The 17,733-nt window shown below is 36.4% G+C and overlaps 1 protein-coding gene and 2 pseudogenes across 1 annotated transcript; 2 read left to right on the top strand and 1 right to left on the bottom strand.

The window, feature by feature from the left end:
* Positions 1-3,901: 3,901 nt before the first annotated feature.
* LOC125850034 (probable lipid phosphate phosphatase 4) lies at positions 3,902-4,703 on the bottom strand (annotated as a pseudogene).
* Positions 4,704-5,794: 1,091 nt separating this feature from the next.
* Positions 5,795-6,459, top strand: LOC125850032 (uncharacterized; annotated as a pseudogene).
* Positions 6,460-10,610: 4,151 nt separating this feature from the next.
* On the top strand, positions 10,611-13,003 carry LOC125850031 (uncharacterized). The gene is made up of 2 exons (XM_049529952.1): positions 10,611-11,268; positions 12,573-13,003. The coding sequence occupies exons 1-2, from the start codon at positions 10,611-10,613 to the stop codon at positions 13,001-13,003; spliced, it is 1,089 nt and encodes a 362-aa protein (XP_049385909.1).
* The last annotated feature ends 4,730 nt before the right edge of the window (positions 13,004-17,733 follow it).

The following is a 17,733-nucleotide window of genomic DNA, read 5'->3' as shown; positions in this document are numbered from 1 at the left end:
GCTATCCATACATTGCACAAAGTGTTGTCCAAGGGTTACTTGAGGTGGATGGTTTAAGGTGAAGGAATGGGTTATGTGTGGAGTATGTGCTAAAGTGGTTAATGACTTGTATGTTGGTTATGGTTGGATATTGTGACTCTTATACTTGTATTTTTTTTCATGAAGTTTTACCAAATGGCATAAAAGCATGTTTCTCCAATAAACGTCCCTTTTAGCATGTTTTTGCATGTCTTCCATACTTAGTACTTAATTGTGCTAACCCCTTTCTTTCCCTTTTTGACTAAAGTGTAGGGATTTGGAGATGGTGACATGTCATGGCTATTTGATATGTTTCTAAGTGTTGAAGATGAAGACTTGGTGAGTCCTCATATATTCGAGGACAATACCCCATATGTTCTTTTATATTTTTTTAGTATTGTTTAAGTTGTGTTTGAGATTGGTCCCGAATTTTGTACTCTAAAGTATTAGATGGTTTTGAGACATCATGTATAAAGTCTAGAAAGTCTTCCGCTTGCTATTTTTTTTTTTATGAAATGTTTTCTTGGTAAAGAAAGTTTTTAATTCCTTATAGTTTTAGTGTCTATGCGATGAATGAATGCTAAGAGGCTTGTATTAGACCTCTTCGAGGTCGAGTACGCCGGTTACGACTAGGGGGTGATCCCGGGTCGTGACACTTGATGAAAACTAGACCTTTCTTAATCCATTACCTATAATCCTCTTGAATTGTGGTTAATTGAATAGCCAAAGCCTAAGTTGGGGGTGTGGTGAAAAAGAAAAGGGAAAGTCAAGAAGTGCAAAGTCTCCTTTAACCCATGGTGTTGAGAAAAATGGAACCCTTCCATATATATAAAATAAAGAGAAAAAGAAAAAAAAGAAATTTGTTGAATAAAGTACCAAAGAAATAGGGTTCCGAACAATCCATGGGAAGTGAATAATAGGATGACCTATGATGCACTAATGAAAATGATCAAATAAAAAAGAAGGAAGTGTTGAGAGCACCACATTTCATGAGGATAAAAGTCACTGATCCTAAATGACCATACCTTTGCACTCAACCCTGTTACAAGCCTTGTTAAGACCTTTGTGATCTTGAGAAAGTCGAAACAAATGTTGATTGGAAAATACGGGCAAACCTATGGGTGAAAGCATGCATTGTGTTCATATTTGTGAGTGTAAGCGTTGTATCTGATTCCTGAACTTTAAATTGATTATACCTTTGCGTGTGAAAATGGAATCATCATTTGTGTGAGGGCATTCAAAGGCTTTTGTTGAGCTTGAAGTTGCCTTTGAAGCAAATATTGCGAGCTTGAGAATCTTTAGTAATGATGTGTCACAACTTGAATCTTTGAGGACACAATTGATCCTTGTATAAGTAAATTGAGTCTTGTTGTGTACATTCATAATTGAGTCTTGTGTAGCACTATTTGAGACATCTTTGTTGAACTGCTGAACTTGATTTTAACTTGAGGACAAACAAAAGTTTAAGTTGGGGTGTTGATGAGTCCACAAATTGGACTCATTTAGGGTTATATTTTAATAGAAATTGTGTCCTCAAATGCTTATTTTATCTCAATATCTGATGAAAACCCTTAAGTTTTAGGTATTTGAAGTTTGAAGGAAAGCATGGACACTACGTCACAAAAAGGAACGAAAGGGCTGAAAAGAACGAAGAAATGAAGGCATGAGGATCGCCGAGTCCACTTGGCGAGTCGCCGAAGGGTCTTACTTCGCCTTTTGCTCCAGTGTGCCGAGCCTTAAAGGAAAGTATCAAGTCGGCGGAAAAAAGGAGCAGTCGGCGCATCGTCGAGAAGTTTCGCGAAGCAGTACCATGTCATCCAATAACCCAGAGCACGACGATGCTGAAGGCTGGTGCAAGACGGCGATGAACTACACCAAAGGGCGAATCGCCGAGTTGATCGGCGATTCCGACTAACGACGCCAAGTGATCCGCTGCAGCACAAATATGTGAAAACTATAAATACTAGTTAGAGTTGTAGTTTTAAGTGTCGAACAATTATTATAATTTTCATATAGAACAATACTTTTTGATATTTTTACTCTAAGTTTGAGAGGGTTTTGAAGACTTGAAGATCCAAAGGGTTTCATCTTTAAGATTTGGATTTGGGTCTCTTAGATTCTTCAATTTTGGCCTGTATCAAGACTTAAATCTTCATACCCAGCTGAATGCGAGCTCAATTTGGTATAAATTTCTATCTCTTATACACGTGTGGCTAAAAATTCCAATTCTTTGGGTGTGATTTAGCGAATATGGGTTAAGATAATTGTTGGGTCTTGCTTGCTGATAGTTTAATCGTAGTTTAATTGTGATTTCATTTAGTAGTTGTGGATGAATTTAATGAATTTGTAGTTGCAAATACAAGTTTATTTATGTGTTTTCGGCTTGCTCGAGAGAGAGGTCATAAAACTAAAACTACTAAATTGATGGTCGGTGGGAGTGGGTTGACATGAGGTTCAGCTCGAGAGAGTGAATCCTAGTCTCATTCCCACACACTTAGCTCGAGAGAGTGAGCGGGTTAAGGCGTAGGTTGGTCTTCATGCGGCAAGTGGGTGTCTGAGAGGAACGCATTTGAANGCACCCCCCTCCTTACTTAGGACTTGTCTTTTATTTTTCTATTTTTCCTGGCTTTTGACACCCCCCCCCCCCCCCCCCTTTGTTAATTGACACTCTTGTGTCCCCCCTTTAATTTACAATGTTTTTAATCGTTAATGTCTTTAGCTACGACTAGTTAGAACTAAATTTTATTTTTCTATTAATTCTCAAAACCACTCCCTTGGGAACGATCTCAACCCTTGGTTGGGTTACTAAACTATTGTAAGATTGTAGATACTTGCATCGGAAGTTGTGTCTTGATTACGCTAACATCGAAGACACATATGAAGAGAACTGAAATAATACTCTCTACATTCGATATTCCATATCATTTGTCTTCCTTTCATGTTTAGTATTCTTATATTTTTCTCGCTCATTATACAACAAAATAATAATTTTATTAAGTACTAAAAAATTTTAAAAATAAATTAATTAATTAAAATTAAATAAGAAATGAACGGATTAGATTTTCACCCTCTTTTTAGAAAACTGAACAAATTCTTCCACCAACTAATTTTCAGCATTTTGAAATTGCCTTAGAGAAGCCAATAGATAGCTCATGCCCTTGCTCGGCCAAGAAGCTTCTTTATCTTTAGTGATCTTAATATGTATCTAAATAGTAATGTTTTGTCCTGATTTTCTATCATATTAGCATTATCATGATTGGTTTTACTTTTCTCTGAAACGAAAATATAGAAGGAGAAATTTGAAACTATAAAAATTGAATACCATTGTTCTCATACCAAAAGAACATAATAACATTTAGATTGTAGTCATTTAAGAGTTTTGTTTAAGGAGAGATTTTCTCTCAACAATTTTAATATTTTTTTTATGTTACTTTTTTATATATAGGTCAATTGACTAAATTATATAATAATATTATATTTTTTGTCATTTGATTTATCCCCAACATTATTTGCAATTGTAAGCTTATGACGCCCTAATTCTTTCAACCCTAAGAGTAATCTCTTTCATCTAGTTTAGAAGTAGATACAAATGTACGACAAGACTATGTTTTGTAAGAGTTTGAGCCTTTTCTTTCTCCCCATAGAAAATGAGGAGGTAATGAACATTGTTCCTTCCATATTGTACAACTCTTTTGATATATAGATATGACTTCAAACATAAGTCGGACTATATAAAAGAAGAGTACAAAGGTTTAGATGATATATTTACTCTTTCGACGAGGCTATGGAAATCTGAATTCAGTATCTCCTTCCATCTCCATCAACATCTTGCATTACTCTTCATGCTTGGATAATTAGGGTTGCCTCTTGTACTCTCGTTGCATTACACGGTGTCAATTCCAATTGATGTAGAGTGCATTTTAATATTTTCTCACATTTTGATAGATGCATGAGGTGCACACCCTATTTTCATGGAAAAATGAACAATACTTAGAAAATAACTAGTATCGTTGACATTGAACTAAGAGATTCATTCTGTTTTCGGAGACTTGAGGTTGTACCGTTGATATCATGAGGGAATGGAAAGAAAAGCAGGTAGCATAAAGAGGCAACCACACTTCCTGTATGAAAAAAATAATGAGATGTTTAGCTACACTATTTCTCTTAATAGCATAGTCAAAATTTGATAATTAAAAGGTGTGAGCATTGACAGTGTAAAAGTTTTTTCACACTATTATTAGTTCATTGGAAGGCCAGCTACAAGCAATGTTAGTTTGAAAACTTATCAAAGTAGTGAATCAATTCTAGCACTGGATAGTAACGTTGAACCAACCTATAATGGATCCAGTGAATACATCTGTCCAGTGATGCCAATAGTCATCAATCCGAGAAATTCCGACTAATGCAGCAAAGAGTAAAGGAAGCAGAACAATACAAAGTTTTGCAGCATGGCCCCTTCTGTCAAAAGCCTTCACTTTTCCACACAAGTACCATGAGAGGAAAGCAAGGCCAGCAAATGACCCTATATTTTGACAAGCGAAAACTAATGAGCAAGAAGAAAACAAACAAACATGAAGAAACTAAAGAATAAACAAACACTATTAACATGAGGTATGTCCACTGGGAAAGCTTTTACATCCTTCTTTCACAACTTTAGGGTCTCCATGACAATTAACATCCCCCATTAGGTTGAAAGGCCTGCACATGAATTGGAAAAGGTATCCTAATGCAAAATTTGTATAAGTGTTGATGTCAAACTTTTCGAGTTAACTGTTCTGTTATTGCATACTCTGAAAAACACGCACAGAGTATAAAAGAAGAAAAATGAACACTATTCATATATTCTCAGACAACACATAGAGAAAATATTGAACTATGATGAAAGCAATCCAATACAATCTCATGAATTCTCGAACTCTTAGGTCGTGTCTTTTCCAATTACCCCATTGCCATAAACAGTAGAAGTTGACTCCTAGCACAGACCTCGATCACATAGTATCCACTTATAGGCTGAATCACAGATCTTTTGAGTTGGATCATATTTTGGACTACATGAAAGAATATCCAAAGTTCAAGCCATAATATTATGTGAAAGTGTAAGAAGGAGACACACCTCGATTCCATCGGGGAAGCACCTATAGAAGAAATTTGGGCATGGACGACCAACAACATCTTTGATGCTATCGGTGATTACTGCAATCACTAGAACATAATACATGATGCCTAGATTTACAAGAAAAAAGTCATCAATTCTTAGTATCAACTACAATTAAGATCCAAAATTTAAAAATAGTTTTTTTCCTAAATAAACTTCAAGTAAAACTCACCCAATATGGCATGATGCAAATCATATACATCCCTCCTGTAGTGTTAGTAAATGAGAAATACTGAGCATGGTAGAATTACTGCAAATATTTGTTATAGTAGGTAAATAAAACCTCAGAAAATGAATGCACGAGAGTTATTGAGTTTTATAAACCAAAAACAGTGAATAAGGTTTGTAAAGTTATTCAAATAAGTTTGAGTTTTCCAAAAATAAAATTATAACTCCAATTAGTTTCCTATTTTATTAAGGTTAAGTTTTCCAAAATAAATTACAACTCCAATTAATAAGGTTCACTTTTTCAAATTTACTTTTACAACTACAATTAGTTTCCTACACAAATTAGGAAATCTACTCTCTATATATATTTTCTTGCTTTAAAATATTTCTCCATCTTCTTCTTTCTTTTTGTATCTTTTAATTTGGAATTCACATAATTTTCAACTTATGGGGATGAATAATACGGATGAAGATCTGATAAGGTGTTTAACGAAATTCATTCGTGGAATGCCTATCGAATACCATGATATTCCGTATATAGATTTATACGGTAACAAAGAGCCAGCCGAATTATTCCAAAATTCAGGTAATGATCATGTAAACTATTTACTCAATCAAAGAGAAAAACAATAAAGGGTAAAAACTTCGACAGATCAATTTTTGGAGGTCGCATATGGAAAGGGCGAGACAATAGTAAAGAAATTTTGAACAAGGAAAGATCACAAATTGGGTATAGGAAAACTCTTCGTTTTGATGAAGAAAGTAGCAGTGAAGATAAAGAAAGTGTATACTGGATTGTGAAAGAACACTCTCTTGATAAAACTACAATGGATGTATTAAGTAAACGCGGCGAAATCAGACATGAAGACCCTATTGTGTGTTTCATTACAAAGAAAGTCAGTTTATGTAAAAATCATCAATATATTCCTATAACAATCGAGAATGTAGTTCCTGATTGTGTCTCAAATTCATCGAGAGATCATGATGGATGGTTATATGGTGCAAAAATTTGGCAGCTACCATCATTGGATGAACCGTTTAAAGCCTTGACTGATGAAGAATTGGATTACTTTGATACGCCTGATCCTGAATATCCGCAAGCATATAGTGCTAATTAGTAGTACATTTATTTTAGTTACTTTAATTTGTAGAATTATATTATCAAATATTTCTATTGTTATTTAATGGATTACATCTATTTTTAAACTTAATATTTTTTTGGTTCCGATATCCATATTTGAGCCCGAGTAAATCTGAATTTGCGTCAAAAAGTAAAACGCACCTTCCATATACAACTGCACCACATATGATTAGCCGGATCAGTTAATCTTGGAAACTTAGAGCTACATGAATGACAACACTAACAACGACGAACCAGATATAGAACAATGATGGTTAAAGGCAACTAAAATAAGAAATTGCAGATTCGACAACATCAAAACAAACGAGCAGAGGAGCCACAATGATAAATACATAACACAAAATTAATTTGACTTTAAGACCGAATCACTGAAACTGATTGAAAACTAATGTAGGCGCGGGTATTGTTGGGTGCAGCTACTGATGTTCAATTTTTGAAAAACAAAATCCGAATTGATCGCGACTGCAAGAGAAGACAAGGCAATGGGGTCGTTTGGTACTGCTCCCGATTTCTAGTTTTTGGGTTCGTTCTTCGCTGGAAGAAGAAGTAAAAAACGTACAGGTTTCTTTTGGTATTGCTGTAATTGGGTGTTGAATGAATTGGGTTTCTTTTGGTATTGGATTTTGTCTTTGTTGGGCTGATAAAGGCTTAAGGGAATTGGGCTCAAAGTTGGGCTGCTGATGGAGTTGTGTTGAATTTGGAAATGGACCAAAATTGTTCTTAAAAGATGGGGGTAAACAATTGGTTAAAATTGAAATTAAATAATAGCCAAATGAATTTCAATTATAGCCATTTCGAATTTAGCCAATGAATTTGGTCGACATTTAAACAAGATGATCTTTCATAAATTAATTAAAGAGCTTCTTAATCTTAACGAAATAAAATAATTAATTTGATTATAAAATAATTAATTTAATTACAAACTAATTAACTTGAAATTATAACTATAATTTAAATAAAATATTTAACTAAAATGTAAAATCTTTTGTGATGATTTTCAAATATTTATAAAATATATTAATTATATACGTAACTATAAAAACATATTTATTATTTTAAAAACTATAAAATTGTCAAAAATTACATAAAAATGACTTTGGAAAATATATTCAATTTTATAAAGTCAATTATTTCAAATCGTTGGGAATTCAAGAAGCTTGATGATTAATTTATATTGTGGAAGGCTAAAATTGGATGTCAACAACTGTCCCTCATTTGACTTAGATTGATGAAAGAAATTCGAGGCAGATGAAATTGATGAATCCAATTTTTGACCGGCCCCTTCTTCATTCTTTAGGAAAGGGATTTTGGTACAGACTTTAGGAATTATGGCCGAACCCCGGTATCAGGTTTCCTATAAATCTCAAATTTAGGCCACTTGTAATTCGATACGCTTAATTTGACGTACGATTATGAAAGGACTCAAAAGCTATCTCGATATCGAATTTGAAGAGACCAAATTGCTCGGGAATAAGATTTAATGGAGAATATCGGAATACAGCCGAGTTTTCAACATTGTTCCCGTCTACATATCCTTAAACCTTAGGAATCAGACTATCTGCAGTTCGACTCGATCGGTTGAAAAGAAAATCTATTATGCAAGATAACCTTCAGTTCTAGAAAAGTGACAAATGAATCAAGTTTGAAAAAGAGGCTTGCAACCTCTTAGCCATGAATGTGGTGCACTTCACACCCATAACTAAAAATTCACACAGACATAATTTCCACAGCTCTTGGTGCACTGCCACTTAGATTGGAAGTTTCTTCCAATAAGAGTCTGAAAATTTCACCTTATGCAAAACTAAAACTGACAAACTCCAAGGAAAACCCATATGCCTTCTGATAGGGGTGTGGTTTGATTGTGGTGGAAGTCGTTTCTTAGCTCGCGTCCTAAGAGTTTGATACTCCTCTTCGGACTATGTCCCAATTCTCTGCTAAGAAAAAGTTCCACGTTGTGTTGCATCCTTTTTTATGTCGTCTGCACCTGTGGTTTGATTTGAGAATTCATCCTCTTGGATGCTCTCGGCAAAGATTGAAATAAACTTGTTAGTAGTTATTGTAATTTAAATAGAGTAGCGACATGTTTTATCGTATTCGACACATGTTCTTTTCTGTAAATATTCTGACATCAGCCTCCGTCGGTTTTGATGCATTAGATGACAAATTCATATGACTTTTTGATAATGTAGTGTATTGTTGATGACGATGCTTCATTGATAAGATGATGATGATGAAGCTCCATTGGTAGGATGATGTTGATCCATTGGTAGGATGATGTTTATCCATTGGTAGGATATGAATGTATGTCCTTCGGTAGGATGAATGAAACTGATCCATCGGTAGGACATATGAGAATCCATCGATCGGATATATGTAAACACTATCACTTCTGGTAATGTAACATGAATATCCTTCGACGCCAACCTCCTCCGACTTCAATGTGGAATAGATAGGTTGCACATCTTTCACCTCCGAATAGATGCGACTTAAAAATGTCTTTCAACGCCATCCTCCTTCGACCTCAATGTGGAATGGATAGGGTGCACATCTTTCACCTCAATGTGGAATAGATAGACGCGACTTAATAATATCTTTCAACGCAAGAGTCCTCTGACTTGAACGCAGAATAGATAGGGTGCACATCTTTCACCTCCGAATAGATGTGACTTAACAATATCTTTTGACGCCAGCCTCCTCCGACTTGAACGCGTAATAGATAGGGTGCACATCCTTCACCTTCGATTATATGCGACTTAATAATATCTAACGACGCAAGTCTCCTCCGACTTGAACGCGGAATAGATAGGGTGCACATCATTCACCGTCGAATAGATGTAACTTAATAATATATTTTGACGCACGTCTCCTCCAACTTGAATGCGGAATAGATAGGGTGCACATCCTCACCTCCGAATAGATGCGACTTAAAAATATCTTTCGATGCAAGTTTCCTCCGACTTAAATGCGGAATAGATAGGGTGCACATCCTTCACCTCCGAATAGATGCGACTTAAAAATATCTTTCGAAACAAGTTTTCTCCGACTTGAATGCGGAATAGTTACGGTGCACATCTTTCACCTCCGAATAGATGCGACTTAATAATATCTTTCGACGCAGTCTCCTCTGACTTGAATGCGGAATAGAGAGGGTGCACATCCTTCACCTCTGAATAGATGCGACTTAATAATATCTTTTGATGCAGTCTCCTCCGATTTGAACGCCGAATAGATAGTGTGCACATCATTCACCTCCGAATAGATGCGACTTAACAATATCCAAAACCTTCCGTGGGTCCGCCAAATGGTATATAACAACTTCATATGTTAATCATGATCATTATGAGCGATTCAATTCATGCCAAATTGTATATACGATTAGGTTATAAATGTACACATTTTCCTCACTGACAAGAATCTGATTTTCATCACAAATATTGTATGCACTTTTGCTTTCTTGATGATGATTTCACTCGAGATAACTCAATAATATTTACTTTTGCCTATTTTGCTTTATAATTCACTCTTCTTTTAATTAATTATTTCGATTATTTTTATCACAAGTTATAAAGATCAGTAAAATACTGTCTTGTTTTAATAATCCGTATAATATTGAACTTTAACACAATTTTATTTGTTATCCTAAGTTATAAATTTAAAGGTAAATAAATATTAAATTAAAATAATAGAAATTACACGACAATAGTTACTACTATCATATGGAGTACTAAAAATAGCAAAAATTACAAATACTATTTGACCTCTACATATAAGTTTCTACTAATTTTCTTCTTTTCATAATTCTTATCAAATCTAGAAAATAAATATTATTTGCTAACGCGTGCTGTTTTTGAGACATAAATTCAAATCAAGGGGCAGAAAATTATAACTCCAATTAGTTTCCTATTTGAATAAGGTTAAGTTTTCCAAAAATAAATTACAACTCCAATTAGTTTTCCATTCCAATAAGGTTAACTTTTTCAAATTTATTATTACAACTACAATTAATTTCCTACACAAATTAGGAAATATACTCTCTATATATAGTTTCTTTGCTTTAAAATATTTCTCCATCTTCTTTATTTTTGTATCTTTTAAGTTGGAATTCACATAATTTTCAAACTTATGGGGATGAAATATACAGATGAAGATCTGATAAGGTGTTTAACGAAATTCATTCGTCGAATGACAATCGAATACCATGATATTTCGTGTATAGACTTATACGGTAACAAAGAGCCAGCTGAATTATTACAAAATTCAGGTAATGATCATGTAAATTATTTCTTTACTCAATTGAAGAGAAAAACGATCAAGGGTAAAAACTTCAACAGATCAATTGTTGGTGGTCGCAAATGGAAAGGACGAGACAATAGTAAAGAAATTTTGGACAAGGAAAGATCACAAATAGGGTATAGGAAAACTCTTCGTTTTGATGAAGAAAGTAGCAGTGAAGATAAAGAAAGTGTATACTGGATTGTGAAAGAATACTCTCTTGATAAAACTACAATGGATGTATTAAGTAAACGCGGCAAAATCAGACCTAAAGACTCTGTTGTGTGTTTCATTACAAAGAAAGTCAGTATATGTAAAAATCATCAAGATATTCCTATAACAATCGAGAATGTAGTTCCTGATTGTGTCTCAAATTCATCGAGTGATCACGATGGATGGTTATATGGTGCAAAAATTTGGCAGCTACCATCATTGGATGAACCATTTAAAGCCTTGACTGATGAAGAATTGGATTACTTTGATACGTCTAATCTTGAATATCTGCACGCATACAGTGCTAATTAGTAGTACATTTATTTTAGTTACTTTAATTTGTAGAATTATATTATCAAATATTTCTAATGTTATTTAATGGATTACATCTATTTTTTAACTAATTTTTTTTGGTTCCGATAACCACATTGGAGCCCGACTAAATTTGAATTCACGTCAAAAAGTAAAACGCTCCTTCCGTATCCAAGGAGACTCGAATCCGAAACCTTTTGGTATACAAAATTGATACCCATTTAGCTATCTATTTTACTTTATTTATTTGCAGTATATATGTACGTGAAAAATTTGCTGGCTCGGTTTGGTTTTTCCTTTTTTATACGACCAATTCTTTTTTTTATGCCTTTTTTGTTTAATTAAATTCATCGGTCAAGTCAAGTCTTCGAAAATTAGTTAACCTCCACCCTAAAATTCAAAGCAGTATTTTTAAAGACTTTGTTGGGACTCGTCTCGGGGCTCAAGCAAAACCCTTTGAGACTCAAGTGTGAGACGTAGTTCTGTAAGACTTACGCCCTAAGCTTCTGACTGTACGCCCTAAGCACACCCAACGCTCAGGGCTCGTCTAAGAGATCTTTCACAAATGGGTTAGAATCTTTAGTTAACATTGTCAACCCTCATAATTCTTAAATAAAGAATGATACTTAATAATTTTCTCGCCTAACAGATCTTACACAAATGGGTTAAAATCTTTAGGTAACATTGTTAACCCTCATAATTCTTGAATAAATGAATGATACTTATATTTTTCTAATCTATAGAGACAAGAAGATTGAGAGTAACTCAAATAACAAGTTGTAGTATCACATCTTTACTATTTGGTAACGCTGTGAAAGTTATTATATATTACGTAATATTTTTCAAAAAAACATGTGACAAAATTTTGTTTTTTCACTTATTATTAGTCTTCTTGGTTTTTTCATATGGCTCAAAATTATCATATTTTATTTAGTTATTTCAAAGTAATTTTTATTTTATTCATGATGGAGTGATGTTTTTATTATAAATTGTATAGTATGACAAAAAAATATATTTTTAGAAATAATGATTCTTTTATTATTAGAAAGTTAAGATATTAGATTATTTATATTTGTATAATCATGTTAGAAGTTTTATTTTTTATGAGTTTCTTTAATCATGTTTGTAATTATTTCAAACTATTAATGTATTTTTGTAATTTTGGGTTATAATATTATTATACTATATTGTAAATTAAAAATTTAAATATCTATAGGGCTTAAGTCCCACGCCTCGCCCTATACTAAGTAAAATGCCCCTGCTTTTTAAAACACTGGTATGGAGTCACAAAAGATAGGCTCACACCTGGATCTAGCAATGCAGATACATCAAAAGTAAAGACTTTGATCATACCAGTTACAACATCATGTGAATTATCTTTAGTCAAGGTGTCGAAAAAAGAAGGACATGCCCACTTGTCGGCCATACAGATTGTGAAGGGCCTAAAGAAAGGGGAGTCGAAGTTCATAGCCACCATTGCAAGTTCAGGAGAATACAATGATGCTAAGGAGTCCTTTCCACCAATCATAGAGAAGGTTCTTGAAGAAAACAAGGACGTGATGTCAGACGTACTACTAAAGAATTTACCTCCTAGGCGCGAGGTAGATCACAAGATCGAGCTGGAGATTGGAGCCAAGCCACCCACACATGCACCCTATCGTATGGCTCCACCCGAGTTAGAGGAGCTAAGGAAGCATTCGTCCGTCCAAAGCGCCTATGGCTGATGAGTCCACAAATTGGACTCATTTAGGGCTATATTTTGATAAAATTAGTGTCCTCAAATGCATATTTTATCTCAATATCTGATGAAAACCCTTAAGTTTCAGGTATTTGGAGTTTGAGGGAAAGCATGGACACTACTTAGCAAAAAAGGAACAAAAACAGCTGAAAGAACGAAGAAATGAAGATCTGAGAATCGCCGAACCCATTCGGCGAGTTGCCAAAAGGTCTTATCCTCGTCTTTTGTTCCAGTGTGCTGAGCCCTGAAAGAACGGATCAAATCGGCGGTGAAAAAGAGTAGTCGACGTATCGCCAAGCAGTTTCGCGAAGCTGTACTATGTCGTCCAATGATCCAAAACACGACGATGCAGAGGCTAACGCAAGACGGTGATGAACTAGACCAAAGGGCGGATCGCTGAGTTGATCGGCGATCTCGACTAACTTCATCGAGTGATCCTTCGTAGCACATTTCCTGAAAAACTATAAATACTAGTTAAAGTTTTGTAGCATAGTATCAGAGTAGAAATTATTATTATCAAGTTTTATTATTAAGTTTTAATATCAGACTTAGAATATTCTCTCTAACCTTGGAGAGGGTTTTGAAGAACTTGAAAATTCAAAGGGTTTCAACTCCAAGATTTTGGACTTGGGTCTTGTGGATTCTTCACTTTTGACTTGTTTTGAGACTTAATCTTGCATAGCCATTGATGGAAATTGAGATTGGTATACATTTTTACCTTTTTTGCATGTGTAGCTAAAGCACCAATTCATGGGGTGTGATTTTGTGAATATGGTATGTTGGGTCTTGCTTGTTGATGGTTTATTTGTCTTGTAAATGTGATTTCATTTAGGATTTATGGTGGAACTTAATGAAATTGTAGTTGCAAATACGATTTAACATTTGTGTTTTCGGCTTGCTCGAAAGAGAGGTCGTAAAACTAAGACTGCTAAATTGATGGCTGGTGGGAGTGGATCGACATGAGGTTCAGCTCGAGAGAGTGAACCCTAGTACTTCTCCCACACACTCAGCTCGAGAGAGTGAGTGGTCTAAGGCGGAGGTTGTTCTTCATGCGGCAAGTGGATGTTCGAGAGGAACCCATTTGATTCGAGGTAAGTTGCTCGAGAGAGAATTTACCCCCACTATTGTCTATCCTAGTCACAAATATTCAATGGATTTACTATCAAAAGCATGTACCCAATAGTCTAGTCAAACTCGTATTCCTATCACATCCCAAGAATCCCGTCTCTATATTCGTATCTTTCCTTATTTTTGCTGATTTTTCTCTTTACTTGTTTACAAACCCCCCCATTGATAACTGACACTCATGTCAAACCCTTTAATTTGTCATGTCTTCATTCTATAAAGTCTTTAGCTACGGTTAACTTTAGCACTTTCGCGCTTAATCACTAATTTTCAGAAACTGCTCTCTTGGGACTCGACCCTAACCCTTGGTTGGGTTACTTTACTATTGTACGATCGTAGACACTTGCATTGGAAGTTGTGTCTTGATTACGCAAACATCAAAATGGCAACCCTATCGGGGAGTGGTGTTACGTGAAAACTTTTGGTTAAGACGAATTTTGCTTTTGATAGTCGTAGTTTAATAACTTTATTTTTAGTTTTGTTTTGCTTTGAAGTTGTTGATATAGGCAGATACCCTGAGCATGGCTGAGGGAAATGGTAGCAACTCGGCTGAGACGAGTCAAGAAGTCGAGAGGGACTTCAAGTTAACCGCACTGGTAACTCAGCTGAACGAGTTAGCCACCAAAACTTCAGAGGTGAAAAAATGGTGAAAGAGCCAAGGGAGGCACATACCCCATCATGAGCGGAAACAGTCTAGAGACAAAGAGAACAATCATGTCAAGGACACACTCTAAATCATTCTCCAAAATATCATCGAACAAGATCAAATGTTGGAAGAGATGAAAGAGAATATTGAAGTGTTGAATCAAATGATTGTCTCACATTCTAGATCGATCCAGCTGATCAGGACACTCATGAGTTATGCAGTGCCTCCTCTTCACTCAAATGAACTATTGGGGTTACCTAGTAACACTAGGACCAACCCCACCAATGGAGAGTGAGTAAAGACTCGCGTCGTGCCACGACGTTAACTAAGACACTTCTTAGAAGACAACCCAAGGTTTTAAATGCTTTAGTTTGTTTTTATAAATAATGGTGTGTTAGTGGTGCATGTTTAAATGCTGAGAGTGTTTGGAAAATGCATATTGGCGAGTAAAATGGTCAGTCGGCGAATCGCCGAAGAGGTCGGCGTTCCCGATGAATATCGTTGTTTGGACCTCATTTTGATTGAAGGTCCTATAAAACTGGGCGAGTCAAGTGACCACTCGGCGTGTCGCCGGGTGGATCGGTGAGTATGACTAACATCGCTGAATGGACGCGAACTGGATGGTTTATAATGGCCAAAGGTCTCAGAAAATAAACTTCTTCACTTTCCCTCGCTTTTAAACTTCACAAATTCACACCAAGGTAGTATTTTCAATATTCTTATCTTCCATCAGTATTTTAGTTGTTGATTGGTACTCGGAACTAGGATTTCTTTACCGCCTAGCTTTTCAATGGCGTTTTTATCGGCATTTAAGGTTGGTTTCCGAATCCCAAGTTTACATTAAAAAATTTTGTACTCATTTTCAATGATTGTATTGTATTGTTGTGTGCTGGGCCTCTCTGATAGAATTAGAATACATAAATGCCTATTTCAGTTTGTAAATCTTTCCCTTATCGTTTTGATCGCCAAATGGCCGTAATTTTTCTACTTTTAAATGAATGAATTTGCATTTAGTTGTGCTTGTGTGTCGTTTAGATTGATTGGGTGAGGTATGAGTAAGCCATGTTTGTGCTAAAAGACGAAAATTGCTCAATGATAGAGCGGGTGAAAATACTCTTAAGAGTAAATATTGTCAGATGGCTAAATTTGGCAAAACATCGGTAAAAAAATTGAGTATCCCGGGGAGATGGGTAGTACGGGTATTGTTTGAATTTCATTAGTGCATACTTTGATTTTGTTATCGGGGGTTGCGGGGTTGAATTCGAGAAGGTGGATTGAAAATGGGCACGTTGAGCCGCTCCACTAGCTAGGTCGAGCTCGCTGAACCACTCGGCGGTTCGCCTAATAACCCCATCTCCCTTTTAAATTCATGATTTATGTGTTGTTTGAGTCTGTAACTTTCGGTGAGATGCCTTTGGTCACCGAAATCACTCGGTGACTCGTCGAAAGTATTCTTAATCGCCCTTTATATGCTCCCCTGAACCTCTGTTGCACTGTAACTTTTGGCGAACAAACCCATGATCGCAGATAGTAGTTGGTGATCCACCAAAAGGGCCTTCCCATCGCCGACTTGCTATAATTTTTAAGCCAACCCCCTCGGTGAGCCCGACTTAGCTCACCCAAGAGGTTCGGCGAGCCTGTCTGCAATAGATTTTCTGCGTTATGTTTGACTTTTCTACTAATTTGTCCCAATCTCTTGCAGATATGGTTTACACAAATCTAACCACGCAATCTCAAAAGAAAGCACAGGGCATAACCATAAACGAGAGGGGGTCAAATCCTCCAAAGAGGAGAGGAGAAGAACTCTCACCGAGAGATAAAGGCAAAAGGAAGAAACATATAGCTAGAAAAAGAGTAGATATTGAAACCCAGGCTAATTTTTCAGAACCAGAAGATGAGCAGCCTCTTATAAATCGAAGGGATGAACTCCGGGCCAGATCTCAGTCCACATCCACCAATATTCCCTCAGCTGCCACTTTTTCGGCAACAGACTCCGTGCCAGTGCAGACACCTCATGTGGCCCCTGCACTCCCTATCGTTCCTCCTCCTAGACTACTGAACAGACTGAAAGGTGAGGGGGTACATACCATCCTAGAGGAGAAGCTATTATCTATGGAGGGCCTGGAAGGCAAGCATCCCGATGTGATTGACACCCTCCGATACCATGAGTTTGAGCAGTTCACAAGACCCCAAGGCCCTTACATTCCTTCATGGGTTAGGGAATTTTACACAGCTTATGGGGAGTTGGTGCCCAAGAACAAGAAGAAGGCAAGCGAGTTTAGACCGGTAAAGTCGGTCATGGTCAGAGGAAAGGAAGTTGAATGCCACAGCGAGTATATTAACACTGTATTGGATAGACCGCTACACTCTGCACTTCTCTACGAAGGGTTGCCTATTGTTCAATCCCTAAATGACCTGAAGGGTTGGCTGGGTCCTCTGATTTCTGACACCACCCCGAGGTGGCTAGATGCAGGGGAACCTATTGAGAAGAGAGACTTGAACATCCCTGCTAGGTTTTGGTTTGGTTTCATCAGCAACACCATCATGCCATCCCAGAATGAGTCCATTTTGCGTGTTGGAGTACCTTGGGACACTACGAGGGATATTGAGGTCACCCCATCTTCCTCCACTAGCATCTAGCATATTGAGGCTGAGTTCACACGAGAGGAGGTTGATAGGAGGAGAGCAGCTTCGACACATATTTCCCCGGAAGTTGATGTTGACTTGTTACCAGCAAAGGCACCTTCGCCTACTCCGTCCTCTAAGCCTTCAGGTACATCCGCCTACCAGGATTACTCAGGCCATGATCCTGAAGATGGGACAGTTGGCCTATTCAGCAGATGCGAGAGTAACTCGATTGGAGAGATCCATTCCAAGGATGATCGATAGTGCTATCTTGGCTACACTGACCCCCCTTAGGGCCTCTGTTGATGATCTAGCTACTA

The sequence above is a fragment of the Solanum stenotomum genome, unplaced genomic scaffold, assembly GCF_019186545.1.
Source record: "Solanum stenotomum isolate F172 unplaced genomic scaffold, ASM1918654v1 scaffold131, whole genome shotgun sequence".
In the NCBI taxonomy this organism is placed as follows: domain Eukaryota; kingdom Viridiplantae; phylum Streptophyta; class Magnoliopsida; order Solanales; family Solanaceae; genus Solanum; species Solanum stenotomum.
Note: the sequence above shows the minus strand (reverse complement) of the source record. Positions and strands in the feature narration are given on the sequence as shown.

Coding starts and splice junctions, on each gene's coding strand:
- LOC125850031 (XM_049529952.1), top strand. CDS start 10,611: ATGAAATATACAGATGAAGATCTGATAAGGTGTTTAACGAAATTCATT. Junction 11,269..12,572: donor TGAATATCTGCACGCATACA/GTGCTAATTAGT, acceptor GAGTCACAAAAG/ATAGGCTCACACCTGGATCT.